Source organism: Copidosoma floridanum, unplaced genomic scaffold (genome assembly GCF_036245765.1).
Source record: "Copidosoma floridanum isolate Cflo_tuat_1 unplaced genomic scaffold, Cflo_Japanese_pri ptg000021l, whole genome shotgun sequence".
Taxonomy (NCBI): domain Eukaryota; kingdom Metazoa; phylum Arthropoda; class Insecta; order Hymenoptera; family Encyrtidae; genus Copidosoma; species Copidosoma floridanum.
In genome coordinates, this window is record NW_028321898.1 from 19,421,568 (window position 1) to 19,449,061 (window position 27,494).

At 31.9% G+C, this 27,494-nt stretch overlaps 1 protein-coding gene across 1 annotated transcript in view; it reads right to left on the reverse strand.

Moving 5' to 3' along the window:
• The window catches only part of IP3K2 (Inositol 1,4,5-triphosphate kinase 2), a 107,366-nt gene extending 100,418 nt beyond the window's left edge, over window positions 1-6,948 (reverse strand). The window contains exons 1-2 of the mRNA XM_089594441.1: window positions 6,721-6,948; window positions 84-540 (exon numbers count right to left, since the gene is read on the reverse strand). Of these exons, the coding sequence (XP_089450567.1) occupies window positions 84-426 (343 nt within the window). The 5' untranslated portion in view covers window positions 427-540; window positions 6,721-6,948. The remainder of the gene's footprint in view (window positions 1-83; window positions 541-6,720) is intronic.
• Between the last annotated feature and the right edge of the window lie 20,546 nt (window positions 6,949-27,494).

Genomic DNA, 27,494 nt, shown 5'->3' on the forward strand with positions numbered 1-27,494 from the left:
ATCACCATAATTTAATAATTATTACCATCCATATTAATACAATTATGCTCTCATGAGCGACAAGGTAGAAAAAAAAAGTTCACCCTTGTTTTGATCATCGTCGCTCAAAACAGCACTATCCGAGCTGAGGCAGCGCGTAACCCTGAGCTTCTGTATTTTCTGTCCATAATCCTCTTCGCTCGTAGCCGCAGAATCGATGCTCCAGCACCTGGATATCGATCCGCGCTTTCGTTCGCTATCGGTTTCGATGCCCTCGTCGCTCATTGGACTCTTGTTAGCGGCCCTCGAGGCCTGCATCGCGGCTGACAGAGCTGCTGCCTTTGTCGTGGACAAATCAAACTCGTCATAGCGCTCTTGGGTTTCGGCTGAGGGCTGAGACTCGGATGGGTCGAGATTTCCCTCAAGATCGTTCTTTTTTGATTTCATGATGCTCCTTTGCCAAGTCGAATTGCGTATATTGTTTTTTTTTCTTTTTTTCTTCTAATGAAGACAGATGAGCAGAGTTTTTTTCATGGTCCAATGAGAACTTCGACCCTCGACCTATAAGTGAAAATAACGATTTTCCATGATAATTATGGCATTTACTTAAGCATGAGGATAATAGTTTTTTGATTTTATTTTTTAGGCCGATCAAGTACTGTTAAGAATCTTTTGGATTCAGTTTCAGACTAATAATCTCGTTATCGAGAGGTACAATCTGAGAGCGATGAAATTAACTACAAGAAAAAATTTAATAGCTGCATGCAAACATGTAGGTTAGTACAAACATTTATGAGGTATTAAATTGAGATCAAGCTTAGAAAAATTCGCTCGAAAACAAAAAAATCTGGGATGATTAAGTTTTTGTCAACAACAAAACTATTTCTAATTATATTGTTGTCGTTGCAAGCGCGAGTCACGTGAAAGTGCTAGAATTTTTTTTCCTTGTAAATAGTTAACAAAAAAATTATATTGTCGTACACTTTCTTGTTAACTAAAATTTTTACTCCAAGTCTTCGATTAATTTTACATCAAGAAAAAAGCCATGACTCACAATGTAAAGAAAAATTGAAAAAGCTCTGTGCAGTATACTGATCAATTATGTCTGCGATCTCTAATATAGTGTTGCCAGATAAGTTTTTTTCCCTTTTAGACTACCAAAATTTTCCTTTTTGATAAAGAAAATCCTTTTTTCTCCCTTCACCTCTAGAACGGTTAATTGCGTGATAAATCCCTAGAGATGTATCTCTATGGATAAATTCTGTTTCATATTACCTTCGTGCATGAGTTACTTACTCATTAGGCACAATAAGTGCCGCTGACAGCGATACCGTGCGGAGAGATATTTGAATTGAATGAATTCAGGAATTGTTAGGTGGTATGTAAACGAGAAAGGCATACGATTTACATTGAAAAGACACTTATGTGTCTCCAATTGTTTGCAATTACTGACACAATTGGACGTATGTAAATGGTCAGAAAACTTAAAGTAGAGTTTTCAAGCTTTTAAAATAAAAGTATGAAAAAGGCAAAGTTTTTGTAAAGTTGTTGTCACATTGATTGAAAACAAAATTCATTGCAATACTTAAGCTTACGTCTACTACACGCTACTATGCTGTTTTTGTAGGTTACATGTGTGCATATGAGTCAGCTCATGCTCAATTTCTTGCTTAGTTTTTTCTACTTTCCCTAATAATAGTAGCCTTAAAAAATTTTTTTTTTATTTGCACAAACGTTACCCGTCAACTTTACAATAATAAAAATACTTTTTGATATTTTAATACTTATAACTTTTTATAAAATTTTTTATCTTTTGACACTTTTTGATGTGAAACATCTTATGGCGGGCAGTGAACAGCCACGTGAAGGGAAATATGCAACGAAAAGTCTGGTCTACTCCGCCATTGCTGTTCACCCCACAACTAAGCACTCCTCTCTGTCTCTCTCTCACTAAATATATACATTTATTTTTTATATTATAGTGTACTGACCTACTATGGGTATGTACACTGTCTTTATTCATTGAACATTTGTATTGTCTTTTAACATGTCGTTTTCATCGTATCATTATACATTTCTCTTATTTTTACTTGTCATTACATTTTCGCTCTTTATTATTCGCATATCATATCTTTTTTATCTCCCCGGTCACGCAGCAGGACCGGTTATCGAGAGTTCGTCACAATTCTTTATTTTTCAATCGCTTTTTTTTATTTTTCTTTTCATCTTCACAACAAAATCTTTATCCTAAGTCGGTTTCATGAATTCGATACCCGGCAAGAACCATCAGAAAAAATCTGAGTACCCCGACCGGGAATCGAACCCACGACCCCTTGAGCTGTGTTGTTTTGGTGGGTAGTATGCTAACCACTTAAGCCAACGACGAGCTCCAAAAAGGTTACATACATTTAGAGCTCGTTGGTTAGCGTACTAGTCACTGAAACAACACAGCTCAAGGGGTCGTTAGTTCGATTCCCAGTCGGAGCACTCAGATTTTTTCTGATGGTCATTTTCGGAATCCAATTCACGACACCAACTTAGGATTAAGGATTACTTTTAAATGAAAAAAGAAAATAAAAATGCGTACGAAAAGAAAAGTCAAAAAGAATTGTGATGAGTTCTCGATATCCGGTGATGCGTAATCGGGGATATAAGATAGAGATAAGATGTAAAAAAAGAACAAGTATATAAAAATGTAAATGACAAGCGAAAAATAAAGTAATTATAATATGTAAAAATGAGATGATTCCACAAATATATAATCTATGTAAAAAACTATGTAAATATCCTTTGAATAAAGGGAAGGAAAGTGTACATACCCACAGTCGGTCAGTACACTATAGCATACTGAATTAAAAAATTGAACGATAATTCGGCGTTTTTTATATAGTATGTAAGTCAGCCCACTCATTGCGAAGAAAATAGTTATAATTATTTTTAAGTGGTTGAATAAAGTTAAAATCGTGTTTAAAAGTTCGTTTTGCTTAAATCTGATAACTTTTTGAGATGCAAAAAAATAAAAACACCAGCGAGTAGGACGAAAAATTCTCTATCAATAAGCACTTTTTTTTTGTTTCAAGAAGCGCAAAATGTTGAGAAAAAAAAATAAAAAATACATTTTGACAGTATCTGTAACAGTAAGTGATATAGAAAAAGCCATTTATCGTCTCCTGTTGCTATCTCTCTCTCTCTCTCTCTCTCTCTCTCTCTCTCTCTCTCTCTCTCTCTCTCTCTATTGTACTCATACAGGTTTACCTATAGCTTTACCTTTCGATTCTGTTCACTCAATTCCTACGTGTTAACCCATTTCCAGTAAAGAGCCAATGAAGCTCGCGCACGTGCACAATTCCGTACTGGTATCCGAAAAGAGACAGAGAGGAGAGAGACAGAGAAAGTAATACCTTTGTACCTTTGTGTCGGTAGGTAGTTTAGATAAGTACTCTTTGCCGTGTATTATTGATCTTTCTCGTTCTCTTTGTTTATGTGTCCACGAATAAATAAAAATTTAACATAATTTTTCATTTGCTTTTCCTTACCTATTATATTCACTGATAAAGACACATATTCGTTAATAATCTGTCTTTTCAATAGAAAAATAGAAAATTAAAATTATTTAGGATGAAAAAAATAAATACTTTCTTATCATAGACAGTTAAATATCACAAATATCAATCCCGTATTCTTTGATGTTTCACATCTGTCGGGGGTCCCGAGATCCACACCTGGTTTTCTAAAAGTTGTTATTGTTACGTCTCCGGAGCCACTACTAATTATAATAAGCATACTCGCAATTTATAAATAAATGAACAATAGTTGGTATTATAGTATACAAATCTATATTTCTTCTATGTCATAACATTGTATCATTTGCTTCTACTACCAAACTATTTTAACGGAAATCAAGACAGCACCAGCGTTTCGCGCCATGGATGCTTACTGTGTCTATGTCATCTAGTTGCAGTGTAAACTGTAGCGTAATATTATACACATTCATGTTTTCCATTAAGTCGTATTAAAATAATTAACAAGTATCCTTATGATTATGACTAATAAAATCAATCTACATTTTTTGTAAACTAAATAAAGTTCCTCAAAGAACCGGTTTTACAAACGATTGTTAATAACATTCACGAGTGTTCAAATTGAAAAGCTGTAATATTTATCACACGAATTTGAACGACATAAACTGGTTGTTTTTTGGATATGTTGTTGAATAAAGTTATAAAATTTTTTTTCAAATTTGTACCATCAAGAAATATTGAAATAAAATGTATTAATTTACCTACTGAATACATGTAAGCAGCGTATGTGTAGAATGTATATTTATCGATAAAGAGCATTTATTTACAGTATTTACTTATAGTATCATAATATTTGTTTGAAATCAATTTTTAATTTTTCATTAGAAGTATTACGACAATCATTGATGTTATCTTTTGAATAAGTAATTGAAGAAGATTTTATTCAAATTTGATAATTTTGAAACATTTTCTGACCTGGGGAACACTGATAAAAAACTTTGTCACATTAAATATGGCATCGTTAAAGATGGTAATAAAATACCTTTAATGAAACAATTTTATAGATTTTTTATGTCCTCATGAAATTTTAAACAAATATCGGACATGTTAATCGACACTGATCTACCGGATAAATCGAATCAATCGTAAAACAAAAAAAAAAAAAAAAAAACACGTTGGAATGACAAAATATTGCAAACGTAAAGAGTAGGGCTTCACAAGAGCAAGAAGAACAAACACTAAAAAAGCTGTTTTGTTATTGAGTCAGAGTATTCTGTATTGCCTTGATAATATCTTAAAATATCAATTGTCTTATAATAATGTCTTATAATATGATACGCAGTGCATTCATTTCCACAGATTACTTTTGCTAATACAACTGCTGTATTTGGATTGGCTTCTCATATTTTGAAAATAACGCTTACTTTCTTTGTTTACATTCCATAACTGCGTACTTACGTGCGAAATTAAAATAATGGCTCTCGCATGTGATAAGGACTCTATTTTTTTTCCTCTGGATGCTTTCATTTTCTTTTATTATGGTTCAATTTACGTTGATGAATCATTTTGCTTTTGAAAAAAAAAATTACATAATTACTATTAAACTATCCGAAAAAAATTTTATATTGATATTTTGAATTGGTGGAAAAATCATCAATGTATACATCGCAATTTAACAAAAATCGGTGCGCTCGCGCACACTAGCTTCGTCAGTTCCTGTGGAGCGTCTATTTTTTCAATCATAACTTATTATGACAAACACAAAAACATCTTTGGAAATCAAAACTTTGACAGCTTAGGTTTCTGTAATTCGTAAGCAATGAGTTCTTTAAGAGATAGAATTTGTTCCGTTGATATTTAAGTTATCAGAAGTTTCTTTTCTCTCTATTATAGTTTTGTACGTGTTTCATAATCAATAACTGTAAAATTATCACGTAAAAATAAACATTAGGTATCGCAATGATATTATCATCTTTGTGTTAAATTTACTGTAAAAAATTGCTGAAGATTTTTAGGGCTTCGTGTATCATTTGTCTGACACATGCGAGGACACATGTCTTACTTGCCAGATGTCCCCTTTTTTCCTTATTTAAAAAAAAAAAAAAAAAAAAAAGCCACGATATTCGAGAATCTGGCAACGCTAGACTATAATATTATTACTATGTGTTAAACGTAAACACTGACTACACAAAATTATAATTATTATTATTATTATTACTATTTTTATTATTATTATTATTATTATTATTATTATTACTATTTTTATTATTATTATTATTATTATTATTATTATTATTAGTATTATTACCTATATAAGATTAGTAAGTACAAAAGATTGTTTGATGCCTATACTATTGTTACTCGACTCATATCCCGCACATCGTGTTCATCATAGCGTCTCTGTTTATGGACGCCATTGCCATCTCTTACATAAATATGTGTCCCTATTATATGCTATTTTGATTTGTGGAGTGTTTTTTTCTTTACGATGATAAATTAAAAACACTATAAAAGCTGCAGCTCGGTATAATCGACGTACTACAACGATGACGCTCAGCAATTACGTATCTAGACAGTGAATTAAATTTATCGATTTTTCTCTTTGACGTGACGAATTTATTGAGTTATTGGGATTAGAAGATCAGTAATGTAAAGTTTTCTGATTACTATAAAATACGCTTTTTTCAATCAACTAATAGCACTATATTCTCAAAGTCAGAGTAAAAACAAAATCTGCACATGAATAAAAATATCTGTAAAAAAATGATCGTTATAACGTTTAAATTTTTAGCCATAGAAAAATGCATGTCTATTCGAAGAAATTTGTATGCATAAGAAGTAAATAATCTGAGTTTCGAAAACTGACAAATAAGTGGGAGATTGAAAGTGGATACTTGGTCAAAAAAAAAAAAAAAAAAAAAAAAACACGCTATACTGTTGGCCCTTTGTATGTACAGAAAGCGTCTAACCTCTAAATAGCCCTTCAATAAAACAGAATTGTCATCCGAGAAAGAAGAAAGCAAGTATAGCAAAGCGGACATTGTAGGTGGATAAAATCATATACAAGCTAACACTAACACTATGAACAAAATCTTTTACTCCATACGAAAGATCTAACATAAAAACATTCCAGATGCTTTTGAATACAGGTATTTAAGGAGAAATCGTGATACCGATTTTTTTACGAATCTATTATATTACCACTATATTACCCACACACCTTATATCATCCACGTACACTCGAGTAGGCACTGTAAAACTTTGATACGGTTTTCATCACCGATATCAGTTATCAAATTCACTGAGTGTACACTTAACAGTCCATACTTATACGTAGACATAATGATTTTGTCCTGTACTAAATTGCCTATTACAATTAAAAACAGGAGATCAACGAACGACAAACTCCGAAAAATGCACAATGCAGTTATTCACGTCAGGCACGGCGCGTGTCTTTCTTTCATCTGACGATGCTCGCAACGCTCGCACTTGCCCCACAGTATTTCTGGGTGTGCTCCTATACCCTACCCGTCTATACTACTCCTATTTTACCCTTTTTTTCTCTCTCTCTTTCTCTTTTTCCTTTCTTCTTCCTTCGTCCATTCGTTCGTTTTCGTTCGTTTGTCGTTCTTACACTTCTTACATTGGTTCGGACAACGGCCTATTCGAACGTTGAATGTATGAGTGTTCAGTATTGATTGTAGTCAAACTTAGAACCATTCGAAGCGTAGGAAAGAACATAAATATGATATACGTACTACAGTTATTCTAAAATGAATTTTATTTTATAACACCTAAATTCCTAAATGTGGCAAAAACAACATATGGCACAGCCTCATGGGATTTTTTTTACGTAGCACATCACTGAGTCTTACCGATTTTTATTTGCAACGACTATACCCTCCTGTCCTTTAACATTTGTTTTCTTATCTTTAACCGTCAAAAATTGTATTAGAAAACAAAAAAAGTAGAGCAACCGATAAAACAACCGTTAATTATCGACATAGAAGCGAATGCCGCGAGGTTCTTCTTCGTCATTGACTCTTGAAGCTTGACGTCAAACGTGCTCTACATCTCCTAATGTTACATTGTGAGTCATGAGAAAGCTTTTATTTACCAAGCTATGCGAGATAATATTTTATGGAGTTAAAAAAAGAAAATTCTTAACTATTACACCTGGAATGAATCTCCAGTGGATTCTAAGAAGAATTTTTCCACCGATACGCGGTACATGCGCTCGAGAATTCCTCTGGGATAGTTGGGATCGGTAAATGAAGCTCTTTTCCCCTTCGGTCTTGCGTGTACTTTAGTTTTTTTTCTCCCTCTTTTTTTTTTTTTTTTTTTTTTTTTTTATCATTGATTCATAGGCGCAGCGCACTTGACACACTTCAGGAATTCTTTTTTTTCATTTTATTTTCGAGTACATGCCCGACGACAGTATAGAGTTTATTTGATCTTTTACTTTTGCAATAATGTTGTATTCGAACAAATTCTTCGTTACAGAGTTCCTGGTGCGAATTTCGTTAAGAGTAGATGAATCATCTTATTCAAGTTTAATCACTTTCATTCATTAGAATTTCTTAAATAATATCTGTATTAGAAATATTAGAAATGCACGAATTTTTGTTTACATTGTCCAGCTTTGAAAAGGTATTGTAAGGTAAATCTTCATTGGATTATTTATCATTTCTAGGTTATTTATTGTACTAATGCAATAGATCTATTTTCGGAACACACGTAACAGTACCAATAAGCAGCCTCGAGCGATATGGGCAAAGGCAAACAAATCTAATAAATTACGTAACCATGAATCATTGGAAGAAAAACATTACATGCTTATTAAAAAGAATAATTTTTTTCAAATCAAACAAAGACGTTTGTTTTTTCATTTTTTTGAATAACTGTGTCTGTTTCGATGTTGATATCTTAATTACGCCAAAACTACTAAATACATCCAAATGAAAGTTGGTACCTAACGTACCTATTCCTACCTCAGGCGTTTTTGAGGGTCGGGTGTGCCCTTACACAACTACATTCTCACCTGGCAAACAGAGGGAGCCCCTCGGGCCCTGCTTCATAGGTCCCTCGGGTCTGATGCTTGCCCTAGAAACATGCATCACCAGAAGCGAAAACTATCATTATAGGTAAGATGGAAGACTTTTCCTGGTCTCAGAACTTTTGCTTGAATTTTATAATTCTAGTGTTTAGACGTTTTGTGTATGGTTCAAAAATGCAATTGTTTTTTTACACATGAATGATTAGTACTTGAACTAATTTGTGCTTCAACCGTTATCATCTATATATATATATATTTTTTTTTTTTTCAACCCAGTTTCATTTGCACATTTTAATGGTGAAATAATTATTATAACGCATCAAAAAAGAGTTGCACTATGCATAGGAGACATCAGTCACTTTTCTCTCGATTTTCTCCAAATTTTAGTTTTCAACATATTGTTTTCATAGTGCCAATAGTTTTCTTATGCACAACAGTTTGGATATAAGTTTTATTGTTTGTGGTCTATGGCGAACTTCAGGAATTATAATCAATTTTCTGAGAGCTCCCATAAAACTACGTGTTAAACTGGTAATTTTTTAGAAGAAATTGGCTCAAAAATTATATTGATGACCTCAGTGTCCTTGACTGCGAATGGATTTTAACACATTTCAACATAATCTCTGAGTTTCATAGACTTATGCTGGGTATAGTTTTAAATTACATCGTCACATTTTTATTAAAGTTTTATGGTTTTTTTTTAATTTTACTTTTTTTGTCTTCAAGTATATGTTTTGAATTATTGTGAAGGACAATTGATCTGCATGTAATTTTAATTTTCTGTCTTACCAATAACGTTGTTACTTCCCTACATAATTTTTAATAAACATCTTTTCTAATAAAAGAAGAAACGTTGACGTTTAACTTTCTTTTCACAAAATTTGCATCATATTTTTGTCTGCCGTCAAAACCCTCATTTTTTCCCTTAAATCAATCAAGGCCTTGTTTCACCCATTGCAATGTCCAAAAAGGGCATAAAATTCTTTTTCCACAAAATTTTAACTTGAAAAATAATATATATTTTTCCGCAGTAGTTAAATTGTTTTATGTACCTTAGTAAAAAAGAAAATAATGTATTTGTAATATTCAAAAAAATTGTTTAATATTAAGTGAATTATATTGCCAAATAAAAATGGATGTTTAGTCCTACAAGCAAGTGAGTATGATTTTAGAAATGGATCAGGTTTTCCGATAACTTGCATATGGTTTACTCAAAATAGAGCCAAACAAATGAAGAATTATCGCAGCACGATATCTGTCGCAGGCTCAAGGAAACATATGCGCGCTCACACGCGTCCGTGTTGGTAAAAAAATGAACAAGACACCGAATAAATAACCTTATACAACTAGGTCACACGTCAGTCTGCAATTCTGGAGTAAAAAAATTTTTTGTAAGGATGATAAGTATAACTGAAACCAAAAGCCATCAAAGTTGAGAAAGAAAATCATCAGTTTATCTTCATTAGTTTCACATGTCATGTTACCATTTTAGTTTATAAAAAAAATACTGGAAGATAAAAAAAGGATGACAATAAGATACGAGCAGTGATTACATGCATTAAACAAAAGGTGCATAAATATAGCGTTCTCTTCTTTTGCTTCAGTGATTGCAGGTATACGAGTGCGCACCATGTGTGAGACATGGTCAACGCATGCAGAGGAGGGAGCCATTTCGAAACTCGGTCGCACTGAATTATACATACGCACGAAAATGACCTAGAAGATGCATCAAGTTTATTTTAATTTTCTCTTTTTATACATTTATATGGGGGACGACTACGAGACGATTTCGGAGCATGGGCTTTTGATTGTCATAATGATGTGTAGTGTAGTACGTTTATGCCTGTGGATTTAGATCTTTTTGTTTTTTTTTCTCTTTAAGAAAAAACGCTGGTGCGTGTGGAGAAAATCAAAATTTGATGTGCAGGGGACGTGATTTATGCAAAAAAGAGGGCTTATAAAGTCGTTTCGGAGATACCTATTAAAATATTTCTTTGCTTTGACAAGACAAAGTGATAAAAGTCCTTGGGCGTGCAGTGTTTGTATGGGTGTATTTGAAAAAATGGACCAATTGGATAACTGTTTATTGAGCAGTGTAAAGTATAGGTGCCCCTTTGAAATAGCTTTTATTTTTGATAATTGTTTTAAGAAAATCATTTACCTTAGTATTAACTTTTTTTTTATTTTTATGCACTTACTCTTCATAAATAATGTTATAAATTTTGTATAAAATTTGGATTCTATACAATAAATTTGCTGTGATATTTAAAAATACAGTATTGTTAAATTTGAATGTATGGTCAATCAATAACTAAATTTCTCTGTAAATTCTCCGTAAAATTTTCATAAAAAATTTATCACTTAGTCCTTTTAGCATTATTTACAGTAACAAAAAAAGATTACGTAAAAAATGTATTTTTCACTTTATAGTATTTGTAATAAAGAGAATGATCTTAGTTTTTCTGTAGTCTAGATTTTTTTACGACTGTATAACTGTTAAATATTAACAAAAAAAACCGTACGCATCACATGATTTATTACTGATTAAATTATTTTTCAATACGTAGAAATTTTTATCGAAATGTAAAGTTTAGTAAAAATAGTATTTGAATGCAATGAACTATATAGTAACATATAGTATACATAGTAACATACTTGGCACTTTGCAAACGTTAATGTAAAATATTTATCACTCTAAGAAAACAAGGCACAAAACTACTACTCATAAATTAAAAATCATAAATGAATTTAATGAAGCGTAAAAAACATTCCTCGACTATCAAAGTATACGACGATTTACATCTTAAGGTAAAATTTTAGTCCAAGCGAATTGGAAATAATGTATTAACAGCTGAGTAATTCGTAGTTGAAAATAGTAACAACGTTATTTTTTTGAACTTCAGGAACTATTTAATAAATAAATAATGACTATTTCAATTAGTTTCTCATTCAAAATGTGTCACGAAAAATGAAAATTCTTTTTTAACCAAAATGACATTTTTTAAATTTGGTAAAATTGTTATTAAAAATCAATTGACAACGACTTCAGTTAAATACCTTTGCTCACCGTGTTCAGGGGATTAAAACATAAACCAGGGGATTAAAAAAAGGTGTTTCCATAGATCTGAGTTGACCACGGACATCTGTTAACAATACCAAGCTATAATGGCATGGGCTCGTTCAATCACCAAAACACATGACAGTGCAGACGCACACTCAAAAATCGACAATGTACCTATTGATAGTATGTTACTTGCCTAGGGAGGAAAAATAAGGAATGTCTCAAATCGCAGGCAATGGATAAGCATGCGATATAAGGGATTCTTTGTTCCCTCCCGTGGGTTGTGTACGATTTTTCACCAATCCTGCGCCGAGAGACGGAATTTTCGTTCCACGAAGAAAGACGAAAGTTCCGTCTATGGTGAAAAAGTTATTTACTACACGGCAGAGAGAAAAGTTTCAAAAATTTCTAGGATCAAAAGAAATGTTCTTGGAGTTTTTAGGGATTCCAAGAGTTTTCCAGGATCTGTACGAACTCTGAAGAGTGTTTTTATTAAATTTCGATAACTAATCTCGAAAAACGATTATGAGCTAAAGATTTTACCATATTTTGTGTTAATCAAATTTTTTTGTACTTTGACATAAATTTTCCGAAAAAAGCTAATAAAGAAAAGTTAGTCCCCCTCAAACTTTTACGTGTTCACAAATTTTCTCAGATTTCTAGATGATTGTGAAAGAAAAAAAAAATCGTATCCGATTGGTGTACCTTAAATTTCATTTTTTTCCAAAAACTAGAACTTCTAAGTGCACATTGAACGTGGAAGTGCTCATATATGTTTACGATGGACCGAGGCAGGAATTTTAAGTACGTATATGAGAAAATCTACAAAAAATTTCACGTTTCTGTCCCTGATTTTTAAATAAAAATTTTTTTCATGCACACCCTAAAATTAGCTTAGTTTCAAGGGAGTGCTTGAACAGAAAAAAAAATTATTTTAAAACCAGGGGAAAAACAGTATTTTTTTTGTACTTTATGTGTAGGCATACACTTGTACAATCGCGCACGTTAAAGCACCGTGAACGTTTTTACTGCAAAAAATAATGTTGCCACTTGATTTTCGACGTGTACTTTCGTAGAGGCTGAAGAGAAAGGTTTATAGTTAATGTTAAAATGATGTAACGTAAAAATCTCTTTTCAGTACTCTTGTATAGCTCTAAAAATCGAAAAGTGCAAGTATATGCATAGAAATTTGTTTTTTTTTCAAATATGCCAAAGAAACTGAAAAAAATTTTCTTTCACGTCAGAAGATCATTTTTATTAAGTTGTTTAAGAAAAATTTGTTTTAACAAATTGTGACTAAGTTGCGCGCTGGTATGACTATTCTCATTCCATGAAATCTAATAAACAAGATTGTAAAAAAATCAGTGAACAGTGGATGCTTGGGTACTCAAGTGAGAAGTTATACTTCTATAAAATTGTATGGCAGATAATATAATTATAAATATAAGTATACTGTTACGTGGGTTGTATGGACGTAACAATACCTTCTATGGAAGAATATAATGTACAAAGGTATAGTGTTATTACCATCGTATAAATGAGTATACATACGTTAGTTGGGTGTGGTTTCAATAAATATTTTAATATTTAATAACTGAAAAATTATAAACAAATTATTAAGGCCTAATTCAATATAAATATATATATATATATGGAGGCTGGGCAGTATAAGACTATGCAGTTTCATCGAATCTTCCGATGATTTCAAAACAACTTCTTACCGCCTATACGCTGATTATATGTCTAACATCACCCTCAAATCTGTCACATATATTTACACACTCATTCCTAGTCCATATTTAATACTCAAAATATAATTGTATCTCAAAAATTAAGGCAAACCATCCTGTAGCACCCCTTTCTTCAAGAACATAGTATTACGTGCCCGTGAATGTCCCTTGAGGGCGTTTATTACATGTAGATTTTTTTAACAGATATTAATCAAGCATCAAAAGTATACTAAAAATAGCAAAAAAAATTGTGTATCGTTCAAGTGTACCCTCTTTCACATGTATAATTTTAAAAATTTGCAATTTAACATGTAACCTTATGAAAAAATCACTTAAAATTAAATTTATAAGATCTGTATAAGCCCCCCGATTTTTGTTTGTATGAAAGATTACTTTTATATAAACCTGTGTCATTTTCAAACAGATTTAGTTTTTTTTTTTTAATAACACAAAAAAGAAGAGGTCAGGTATGCGTAAAAGCGGGTATGTAAGTTCATCCATGTGAGAAAAATAATTTTCACCGTTGCTGCATATATTTGCGCTCCTCCCACCTCTCGAATTTTGAGCTGAACTTTTCCCCCACTAACTATGTGATAAACGTCCTTTAATAAAAAAAAACACCTCAATCACAAAGGAATATAATTTTGATAGAAGAAAATGCAATAAAAATCAATTATTGTATTTGTACAGTACGGAAAATTTTTTTTTTTAATTATGAAAATTCTGAAAAAATGTGAAAAAATTGTATAAGAAGAAATTTATTTATTTAAAAGTAAAAAATGAATGATAAGTGAATTAATGTTCATTAATACATATGAAAGCTGCTCTGTTATTATATATTAATTTCCAAATTTTTGAAGAAACATGTACCAAAAAAATATGTTTTATTGAATAACTTTTTAATTTGTATAATGTAAAATGAAACCATATGAATGAATACACAGTAAATGAAAATTTACATTAAAAGTCAGTTACAAACTGTACGATAAAATGAAGTAATCGATTTCCCATTGTCGGGCTCGCTCATATAGCAGAGTGGCAGGGGGCTCGGCCAGTGTGCAAGAGGTCGGGGGTGAAAATCTCTTTGGAAAACTCTTTCTCTCTTTTTCTGTCTCCCCTCCCCGTCTGCCTATAGTTTTTTTTTTTTTTTGTATATTATAGTGCTCTACGTCCGGCTCCTTTTAATAAGGGCACTACTATGGGCACTTAGCACTTGGGAGAAGGAAGGGAAGAGGGATGGGAGGCCTCCCATTACTGGGAGGGGGGTAGGGGGAAATTAGGCAATTATGCTGCGAGGAGGTCGCCTAAACCCTCCTCGAGGAGCATTGCGTGGTGAAAAAGCACATGTGAAAGACACAGAGGTACTTGCCCGAAAAGTCGCACTGGCCGGGAATCGAACCACGGTCTTCTGCCTATAGTTACTTGTCACCACTTCTGGATTTTATCCTTTACTTGCACTTGTCTCGATGCCTATAGGGCATTTTCCTTATTGTCAACCAGCAGCTTTATCACTGGCATCTAAAGCATTCCGCGACTCGCATACTTTGTTCGTAAGCTACTCTCTCGCTCTCTTAGAATATTTACGACTCGCACCTGCACATCTTTGGTCATTTCTTCGGCTCCAATTCATTCAAGCCGCCTATTACTACAATCATAGTAACAGTACTCTTTATTCGATAAAATTTTATCGGAAGTCAGCAACAATAATTATTTAGGTCTACGTATCGAATTTCATGTAAGTATGTATTAAATATTTTTAGATTATTTTATTTAGATTATTCGAATACAACTGCTTCTCGAAAAGCAAGTTCAAATTACACACGAATATGCATACATAGTTTTTTTGATAACTCGTTGTTTAACAAAAGTTACAAGAATTAGTTCTCAATTAATAAGTTAAAAATAATTAAAGATCGAAGCTTAAAGTTTGAAATCATTAAATTAATACCAAAGTAAAAGACAAAAAAAGTATTAATATCTCAAAATTATTTATTCCCTATAAATGACATGTATATAGAGATATCAGATACATAAGGGAAAATAACAGAATAACTTTACTGAAATACTGTGAAATACAAATTGAAAAATAGATTTAAGATATTATTTCATCTCTGAAAACAAGCTTTCATTTTTATGGCTTTTCTAAGAATAAGTTGTACCTACAGTTAAGCGTATACGCTTAACTAAAAGTAGAAAAATGAACGCTCACAAGTAGAAATTATATAAAACAAAAGTAGAAAACCGTAAAATCCTACTTTTCAAAAGTAGGAACGTTTCTTTCCTTCTTTGAAAAGAGTTAATTAAGTCATTTCATCTTGTTAAAAGTAGAAATTACGTCTTTCATGCTTTCCAAAAGAGTACATCAAAATTTGTTGCTTTTGAAAGTATGATATTATCAAATTATATTTTTCAAAAGTATGATTTTACAATTTATACTTTTCAAAAGTATTAAATTCAGAATTTAGACTTTTCAAAAGTATAATACGTAGTATACACTGGGGATAACTACAACAACGTCAACATAACCTGTTGATCTTCGTTCCAGTAAAAAGACATCTATATACTTTTTACTTGACAGTTTTGTTACTTTTTTATTTTAATGAAGTGGAGTAAATTAAAAAATGTCGTTAGAGCTGCAACTACCTGAGGTAAATACTCACTTTTAACGAATTTCATTGTCCGTATAGATGTAATAGAGAACTTTTGGAAAGTAGAAAATATTCATTTGTACTTTTCAAAAGTAGAAATAACAAAATTTTTACTTTTCAAAGTATAAAATACGATATTTCTACTTTTGAAAAGTAGAGTTTTTAATATTATTCTTTTTAAAGATCAAATTTTAAGTTTTATACTTTCAAAAGCGTGAATTGCACGTATTCTACTTTTCAGCGTTCATTTTCCTACTTTTGATAATAACTATGCAATGAACATTCCCGGTCAGTGTTTGTTTAGAACAGCGTGATAATTCAAGTTCCACTCAAACATTTGTCAAATGAAACCGTTTAAGTGCTGTATACCTGATATTCCAAAGATTTTAAGGTCTTATTTATTTATAGATCAAAACCAATTTAAAAATAGCACGTTATTTAAAAAATACTTAAATAAAAATAAAAATTAAAAAAAAAAATTTGTGTACGTCTCAAAGCTGTAAATAAAAAAATTAATGCGTATTCCCGTATTTCTAAAATTTACATAAGAAACAAAAATTGGGCTGTTGCGAAAGTTTTCACGATAAAACTAGAATAATTAATAATACTATGTTTGATAACTTTGACGCATCATTCTTTTTTTTTTTGCTGCCCCAAGGAGAAAGCTTTATAATAATACATGATAAATCTTACATTAAGATATGGCACATGAATATGTTTTCTGAAGTATGGAATCGAAGTACAGTCCACTCGTGCAAAATTCATGCAAGCAAAATTCATAAGCAAAATTTTTATTTTACTATCTTATTTTTTGTTAAACTCTTGACTTCCTTATAAAGGATGCCTTAAACTGGATAAATGATATTTTGAAGTAGTATGATATAAATAAATGTTTTCTGAAGTTGAGAATCGACAATTTTACTCTGGTAAAAATTCCCATTTGTGTGTGTGTATTAGTTACATTTCTAAATTTCCATGTTCAGTTTTGATTAACCTTGATATTTGTTCTAATACCTACCAACACTAATTAATAAGATTTTGATTTCATAATTTTGTACCGAAGATTTTATAAATTAAAAAATTTTAGTTCTTATGCATTTAAAAAGATTTTTCAGCTTTTCATGATTTGAAAGGGGATTTTATGACGTAAAATCCAAAATGTCATGAAAATTGCAACAAAAAAATGTATTAAGATAAAATTTTTAAAAATTAGGTATGTAGTTATGGGGGTAGGAGTAGGGGTTTGTGTACATCCGGTGATATTTTGGGATTCTAATAGATTTTTGGTACAACTAGAAATTTCTGTTGTTTTTTGATACCGATCACCAACAAAGAATAAAATTTCGATTTAGCTGACTATTTTTCAAATTTTGAGGTTGATTATACACTATAATCCCGATACTAGTAATTAAAAACATACCAAGCGAAATTTTTAACTCATATTCCATTTTCATTGTCGTCTGTACAGACCAGGAATGTGCGATACCGAAAAATGCAACGAGACTTCCCATTTTGTCTCGAAATATTTTTTACGTCACTGGTGCTCCATAAGTTAAAATTACTACTTCTTGTCGTAAAGAGGTTATTTCATACACCTACCGATTTTTATACTAGTGCGTAAATACGTACTTTACACATAGAGAATAAACTTAGCGCAATTGAGTTAAAAACTATTTCACGCAACGAATGCGTGTAATGATTTTTATGCTCGTGAGAGAATTAAAGTTATTCAGTACTTCTTTACATGCACATTATTTCTACATGCACGACAATGCATAAAATGCCTATTTTCTATACGCTATTACAAAAATACGATTTTCTATGAAAAAAAAAAAAGTTATTTACGCTACAATTGCGGTGAAGAAGATTTCCCGCACGAGTTGTGACTGACGCGCACAAGTGGCCGAAGTTGCTGGGAACGATTGCCAGTTGAGGTACGGCATGAGTTATACTGGTATCGGCCACGATTTCGAGTAAATCACACGCAGGAAATCATCCACACGATTTACGTACAAGATTTTTCGTAATGTGTATGAGGAAAATTGATATAAATTTTGAAAAAAAACCGACTCTGTAATTAATTTATTGGCTGTTCAATGCTACAAATAAAGTTATCGTTCTTCAAAAAGAACACAATTTTTATTTTATAATTTTATTATAATTTTATAATTTTATTATAATTTTATAATTTTATTTCAAATTTTATAATTTTATTTCAAATTTTATAATTTTATGTAAAAATTTTGTGAATTGATGAAAAACAGAATACGCAACACGTTCGGAGGTTAAGAAATGTCCTAGATTTCATGTTATCCACACTCGGCTTCGCCTAGGGTGTTTATTCACGTGAAATCTGCGACACTCTTAATCTCACTCACTAGGTACGTAATATACTATTCCACACACTGGAAAATGTTTTCCACACATAGAAAAATAAAAAATTTTTGCCGCACACCGGAAAATGTTTTTCTACACACTTTGTTCATGATCAGTGTGGGAATAGTATATTACGCACCTAGTGAGCGAGGTTAAGAAATGCATTAGATTTCACGTTAACCATCCTCGTTAAAGTAGGAACTTTCGTCGCAGTATGATAAAAATTTGATTTTCCTCACTAAAAACAGTGTGGAAAACACCTATTTTCTGCACACTATTAAAAAAAACAATGTGGAAAAAATAGGTGGCTAAAATTAGGCGTTGGCGTTAAACTAAATATCGACCATAAAATATCCAATTCTTTTTTGGGCAAACTTATGACAAGACCAGATGCATTCTTAATTTAGTAACCGAAGGGGTACCTGCATTAGTTTAAGGATATATTGAAGTATAATGTGGTATTTGATGGTAACAAAAATATGAAAATGAAATAAAATTTCATCTCTAGTAATACAATTTTTCTGGTGGTTTTCTCTTCGTAGAAATACTTTTTCCACCCACTTCGAATATAAGAGAAATACAACGAAGAGGATAAAGGAATTCTTTCTGGAAAAACTACTTACTGTCACGTGCAGTGTATCCTTGACTATCCTTACGTCATCATCGTTGAAATATTTCATTCCCAAGCTTTAATAACTTTGTACGTATGTCTATACTAAAAAGGTTTGAATGCAGAAAGACTGCTGGAGGATAAGTAGAGAAAAAAGAATAATTAAAAAAGGTTAAAAGGGAACGCATAGCAACAGTAGCAGACAGGGGTCAGACTTCCTCGAGATTTAAAAAGAGCAAGTAAGTGTGTATAGAAAAGAGTTGCTGCTACGCCTCATGGAGGCTAAAAGGGAATATAACAACCCGCATAATACACACTGATACATACGCACACATTTCTCTCTTTTTGTGGAGCATAGCCCGCATTGACGTCACACGTGCGTCATCACACTACAGCAGCCATGAGAGCAGCAACACCCAACTCAGCTTATTGAAACAACAATGTTTCGAATCGAACGATCGTGGCCGACGCTTCAGCTGTGGTGCTTTCGTTTCTCGCTTTAGAGGTCCTTGTTCATGCTTTCGCTCGCCATATGGCAAGCGATAACGAAACGGTTTTGATAATGTCACTGGCGATAACCCCCACCACCATATTCCTATGCCTCACGCATTGCACGCCAACAAGCGATGAGCGGTGGAATATAAAAAAAGTACATCTACCTACTCTGTACTTACATGCTACATATGGTTTTTGGTGTTGCGTTATCATGCGTGTAAAATTAATCGCGCTAGCGAGAAGAGAGCGATGATATCTCTACTTTGACTCGTTTGCCCGTTACTTCCTCCTCGGGTGCCTTTTCACTCGTGAGGTGATTTATCATGGGTTCACTTATAATACATTTAATTCTGATGTTGCTCTAACTATACCCACCACTTTACAGATTTTTCGTACGCTTAATGCAGTTAGTCAAAAATCAACCCACTACATGAATTTCCCATTTGCCCATTCTGTTTATTAGGCAGCCTAATTCTTTCATGACTTTTCATGATTTCAGTATATCTATACAGCGATGAAGTTGTTCTTAAATTATACGACTTCATCAAAAATTCATAAGATTTCTTATAATATCTGTTATTAATAAGTATTGTAGGATATTTTACTGTTAAATGTCTTGATTATCTGTAAAATCAAGTAGATTGAGAACCACTTAACTGCGCCAACTACCTTAAAATATCAAGAGAATACCGTGTACGTGAACACAGTGATACAAAAGTGAAGATGTATGTTTAAAAGAGCTCCAGCAGGGGAAGTTGAGAGGTCGTATAGGTAGTTTTTTTGATAAATGAAGACTCGCTGATTCCAACGGTGCTCTTAATTACCCCCGTAACCGTGGAAAAATTTAAGATATTCTATACAGTATTGACCGAGTCGTATTATCAGTAAGCTCACGGTAGGAAGCCATCTTGTTTTTTGTCAAGGCTTAAGAATTGTATATAATCAAGCCTTTTTTAATTGTGTACTCATGTAAGTTATTTACAGTTCATTTTTAGAAAATAAAACGGAAGATAGATATTTAAACGCAATATTTTTTTTATTTTGCTTGCATTATGTATGTACATACCTACAGCAGTGACACCAACTGACCCAACTATTTTTGGTTTGGTATCACTACTCGCTGGAGCCCCCTGAAGGTAGTACTGCATAGGTGCCTAATTACCGTTCGGATATCCATCAAACTATACGACCTATTTATTTTTGACGTAAAGTTTTGTGAAGCTCGTGTACTTAAGAAAAAAGTTATAAACATTAATGTTCTTATCGTTAAAAAGCAATGCTAATGGAAAGTCACGTATTTTCCCAGATTTAACATGTATTAAACTAAAATCACCGTTCAGATCTGAAAAATAATGACAAAAAAAAAAGTTAATATTTACAGAATAGTTTGGTCACTTAAATTTACCGTCTGGGTGCTTGTAATAGAAGAAAATGAAAAGAAAGACGGACTGACATACGTGCTGCAATACGACACTTTCTCACCAAATTGTTTGCCAAATATTGTTTACTGAATAGTAGTACTAGATACTTTATACACGTATTTTTGAGGTATAATTGAACAATAAAATGTACAAAAAATTTTCAAGGCAAATAAAACATTTTTTTTACCTTTAGTGCAAACTATATAATCAACTAAATATAATAAGAATGAGCGATTGATTTTTGAATAATCTTTCATGGAGAATTATTTAGGTATTCGTAATTTTAGAGTAACTTCACACTTGATTTCAAGCAAAGTCATACATTTGACTAGTGAGGTACCGACAGTACTTTAATTATAATTCGAGGTGAGACGCGACTACTAGCTCCGAATAGCCTATAAAAAAACAAATGAAGTGGCCAAAGTTAAAATTAAAAACTGTCCTATTTGACTTGTTCAAAAAAAAGAGCGCCAATTTAGTGCCATTTTATAATTTGAAAAAGCATCATGTGGCAATAACGCATACTAAAACCTGTCCTACTAGTATCGCCTCAAATAGGCGAAAATATTAAGAGATAAATTATCAAATGTATCTGATTTCGTATTGAGAAAGTGTGTGAATGGTTGTTGACAAAAGTAGATCTGATGAATGCATCCACTGTGCGGATGTTTTCTCGTAAGATGTACAGACGGTGCCTTTCCGCTTCATCTACCGAATGAATATTTTAACAAAGCGTTCTTGTTCGAGCCATCGGTATTAGGTTATAAAAAGTCTCTATACAAACAACTGAGTGTACGACAGATGGGCCTCTGTTTCTCATATTTTTTTTTTTTTTTTTTTTTTTTTACCATATTTTTCTTTAATCTTGAAGCAGTTAAGTAATTTAAAGTACAGAGGAAATCGTTTTCAAAGCTGATGGACACATGTTGTACGAAGTGCGGTTGGCTTTGTAATAAGAGTAACTATTGCAGATTTTGAATTAAACAAGCAGCCAGTTTTAAATTTCCATGAAACACCGGCCTACACATATTTGAAATTAGTTTTTTTTCTCTCAAACTTAGTGTCATTTTGAGAGTAAGATGATTTTGTCTTTAATGTGCTTGTAAAAACAATGTGGGTACTCCCATTGAGAAGTTTAAGAAAAAAAAACCGTGATAATTTTGAATCTTCTTTTACGGCTAATAAATACTGGTTAGGAAAAGAAGATAGATAATGTAAGTTAAACAAAATACAGGAGACTAATTGAAAATATTGATGGTATGACTCTGATATGTCGGAAAAGTAGACGAATATATTGGCTTGAACACGTGAGGAGAAATGTAAATTAGTAATGAGTTAAGTAAGTAATACGGAGATTGTAAATATTAAAAACAGTTGATAGGGAAATAAAGTCAAAGTTCAGGTAACAATAAGTTTTTCTTTGGAAAAGCTGTGTATAACTGGATATGGTAAATAATATGTGCGATAGTGTACGGTACTTTATCGAGTAGAGGATATTTATTATATATATATATTGTTAACCAAATTTATTTCTGGATCAACTCGACCTAAGTTAATTCGGAAAAAATGGTCTGATTCTTTAACCCAAATCTGAATTAGCTATTTCCTTTACCCAGTATTCAACATGACAGCAGCTGGCTTCAAACATTCTATCCTCATCCGAACGACGAGATTAATTTAATAGGATAAAACGACAATATTATTACATTTCAATGAAATTGCAACACATCCAGAATTTGATGCCATGTCAGTTAAAGTTTATGCAAAAGTGCATGATTTCCGTTGCACCTTCTTTTTTTTCACTTATAAGTACGCAGCTAAAAATAAAATAAAAGTAACATAACGTTAGCTGCATGGAAGAAAAAGAAATTAGAATATAACTGATCTCGGTACATATAATATACGAAAGGATAGATTTTCCTCTTTCTACGATAAAGGTAAATATTCGATCAAGCGGATGTTACGCAAAAAGAGAAAAAACTCAAAAATAATATACCTGCTGGTAACATACGATAAGAAAAAAAAGATAACAAGTAGCAGCACCTGTGTAGCTTTGTTAAACTGAGTTAACGCATACTAATGTATGTATACACGTTTAACGTGCATGCAGTATATCTTGAAAAAAAACTGCCATTGTGAGATATTTCGAAAAAAGTATAGAAAAAACATTATACTCATGCGTTGCGTTGTATCTTATAATGAAAGTCCGTTGCAAAAATTTCTATTTAAATGTAAGTATATTTTTGGATTATTTTAATTTAAACATTTTTTAGAAGGATTTTAATACGATCCATCAAAGCAAAAAGTTTTTTGTTTAATCTGTTTTTTTACTTTTGCTTTTTCGAATCCTAGCCCATTTTTTTCGGATACAATTTTTTTTTTTTTTTTTTTTTTTTAACTAATTTTGTTTTAATTTTCATCTATTACATATAAAATAAAAACTGGATTAGACATTACAGTTTAAATTGGCAAACCTCTTTAAAGAAACCTAATAATATAATACTTAATAAGATACACAACAATGTACGTCATGTATGAAAATCCGTGCTTACTTTATGTTGTTAAAACTGTACTATAAAACTTTTAAGGAAATACTTGAATGTTTGAACAAAAAAAAATTTTTTTATCGCAACTTAAGGTTAATATCTGACTTTTAATCTAACAAAATGACCTAAAACCAGTTTTAGATTTGTTATTGATATGAGATATTTTAAACTCCATACCTTAGATATAAACGATTTAATTTAAGGTTTAGGAAATCAAGTTTGGAGCCATTTGTTTACTGACTTTAACTCTTCAAAAACTAGAAGAAAGCTTTTCAATTATTTGTAAAGTATATTATAGTAAAAAACGGAAATTTTTTTTTTTCGTTGGAAATGTTTAATAACAGTGTTTTTCGTAAAAATATTGTATCAGCAAAATTTTATGTCAAAGTATAAATTCATCATATCGAAAGTCTCTTGAAATTTCATTCCACTAATTTATATAGAGATTCTCATCTTTAATATTTTGTCCATTTTTATTGACCATTTGAATAGTAGTTTTTGAGTCTTTTGTTAAAAATGTATTACTTTTTTCTAAATTGTGCTGTAGTGTATGGGTGTTTGCATCAAGTGATCGAAAAAGTTTAATCCAATTTGAAATATCTGGATATAGACTGCATTTTTTTCCAAGGCCATAATTAAAAATCATCCTAATATATGCCTCATTTTTTATTAAAATAAAAAAAAAAAGAAAAAGAAAAACGAACAAAAAAAGTATCCAGTGGCTTATTCAGCTGTGAAAAAGGCGACCTTAGAGCTAATATTTTTTTTAGAAGCACTTGTGCTACTATGCATAAGACACTCGCATGCAATAGACATAGTTTGTAGATTCGTGGTGTTAAAATAGCACATTATATTTATGGACATTATGAATACGTGGAAGTCACTTGAATAATTAGTATGGTCCGTGTTTATCTTTTTCGAATGCTTTCTCAAACACAAGTGTAAATATGCAAATACCATTTACTTGTACAGCCACAAGTTCGTGTTTTACTTTGTAGTTACAACTATTGTTCATTGATTAAGGGATTAAAAATAGATAGGTGCAAACGAAAGATGCAATTTCTAGTGGGCACAAGGATTTTATGCGGGGTTTCCATCTGTTATGTCATACGTCTCCATATGTTGTATCGAATCGGCCTATTAACATCTCGTCAGCCGTCACTTGAACCCACAATCGTGCTTTATCGTCATTGCCGTCATCATTGCCGCACACTTATTCCACTTTCATCATCATATATTAGCTGTATCTAAAGTATACCGTTATATTTTATACATGCAAAATCGAAACAGATGATAATGTTATGGGATTTTGATGAATTCTTCGCAGAATAGATCAATTTTGGCAATTTGCTGCGTGTAATTATATAGCCCAGAAGTTGTAAAATAATACTTAATCGATCTTAATGGTGATGGTTCTTTAAGCAAGACAAGAATACAACCATCGCAAAAAACTCCAACGCATAATAAAATCGTTTCATTGTTTCAAAAAACAAAGTCTTAATATTCAACTGAAAAAAATTGAGATGCTACTTAATGGGAGGATGTATTACTGCGTGCAAAGCGATAAAACACGCCCAACCATTATCATGCAGTGGTGACTCATTTATTGATCTGTAATTTCTTGAATGTTTGTTTCGACCACGCATTTTATGATACCGATGATTTTAAATGACGATTCTTATTTCTTTTCACAAAAAAAAAAAAAAATGATAGCAATGGAAATAGTAATAATAATAATATTAATAATAATAATAATAGTAATAATAATAATAATAATAACATTAATAATAGTAGTAACAATAATAATAAAAACTGTGCAAGAATGACAATCTGACGTATTATTTTGACTTTTTACTTTCTGCAATCTAATTTTTACCATCAAGTAGATATTACTTTAATAACGATGCAAATTACTGTTTATAACAATAAAAATAACTATTTTTAATATTGTAAGCACAATAATCATTAGAATACACCAATTTTTACGATCTTTTGTTCCCAGAATTATGTTTAAACACTATTTTTAAAGCATTGTTGAAGTAAAAATTAGCTGGACCGAAAAATTAAGGTATCTCTATAACTCTCAAGATATACTTAAGTGATTCTCGAGGACAAGGACAGTCCAAAGATATTTTTACGAGGTACATAAAAAAAAAGTTACATACTTATCGATAGGATCGAATTAATTGTATGGCTTTGCAACATTATTTGTTAAATTACTAGCTACTTGTTAAGCATCGATTAAGCCTTGTTTTCTTAATTTTTGTGTTAAAAAAAGTTTTATTTTTTAGTACAAAAATAGAAGAACATACAAGGTTATTTATAACTTATTTTTCAAACGATTTTTCTCAAACAAATGACAACTTCATAAACATCTCTCTATTTGTTACATTCCAATCAAAAGAAAAAAAACATTTATGGTAGTTTTTCTTTAAACTTCAAAACTTTGTACAAAAGAAACTCGAAATTTTGAGAGTAGGATTTCTGATACTTATGAATTTTAAATTGAGTAATCGTAGGCTCAGGGAAGAACATCTCGAAACATCTTTCTTAGAACCTTTCTAAATTTCGCAAGAAATTAATAAATTCTAAAAAAATGAACCGTGTAACTTAAACAGTCTGAAAAATGTGACACGCTCTGCTCACTTTATGCTTACAAATTTTTTAATATTCATGGAAACAGCTATGTTATAGAAGATGGAAATACATTTTTTCGTTCGAAGGTACATGAAACGAGTTTTTTTCACGGAATCGATCATATGTACAAACACAAGTCAGGAAATGATTTTTTGATGACTGTACATAGTAAACAACGATTACCATTACCACGACGGAAAAAGAAATAATAAATAATTTGTCCGATTCCACGCTTCACACATATGTATCGGTACGCACACACGTGAAGCTCAATAGTCGATTAGAGATAAAAAAAACATTTGGTTCGAGTCTAAGTGTGCTAGTAAACGTACATACAAGTAATGAAAGAGGAGGGACTGAAAAATGCATGATAAAGACGCGAAGAGAAGAGGAAGCGATGAGAGATAAAAAAAAGCCACGTGAAAGTAATGATTCGAGTGTGCCTTGGAACCGAGGAAAGAAAAAAGTAGACAGTCAGGCGGTCTAATTAAATATTTCAGTACCCCGTGATACTTGATGGCTTGTTTGTTTGGTTACTTGATTGTGCGCTCTTTGCTTTTTTTCTTGAGCATGAAATATTTATAAATTCCTAGCTTCGATGACGCGACGGAAATATTCAACGGGTAAGTAGTACATGTAATATTTATGAAAAGTCCGTACGTCACAGCTAAGCGGAATTGGAATTGATGAGAATGAGGTGTGCAGAAAAAAAACACATACGTATAATATAAGTGCAAACGTTGTAAACACGTAAAAATAAGACGTAACTTTTTTTTTTGCATTATCCACATCGTTTAATGACCTTCGCGTGGCAAAGAAAAAAAAAAGTAAAAAAAGAGAGAAAAATCTGAACACGTGCTTCACATACACACCTCAAGTTGCTGTTTGTCGGCTCTCCATGTACGAAAAATCTCACGCGCGGCGGGCGAATAAAAAATTCAGAATCGCGCGCGTACGCAACCTTCTTCCACAAAATGTTTTATGAGCTCGAATTGGGTCGAGATCGGTGTACAAACGTCGGAAAGTGGCCGTCGTGTGCCCTCCTAATCGATCGTTCGAGCAGCGCGGGGAGGAGGGGGTCAAGTATACGTGCGTGTTTATATAGGGGCGCTACTCGATGGCGGAGAGAAAGGTAAAAACGTACGCGTAGTACTTACATCGAATGTGCATGGTGAGAAAAAAAAACGAGAAGTTATGAAAAATAAAACGCGCTTGTACATGAATGAAAGCCATCACCGATGATTAGACAACGTTTTGGCAAATAGCAAAAATTTAATCGTTCCTAAAGCGTCAAGTCTCCAGAGGGACGTTTGCAATAAATAAAAAAATGATGCATACATCGCAAATATTTTTTATTTTTTTTTATTTTTATTTCTTTTTCTTCTATAGGCAAAAATTGGTTTTCCGGGAAAAA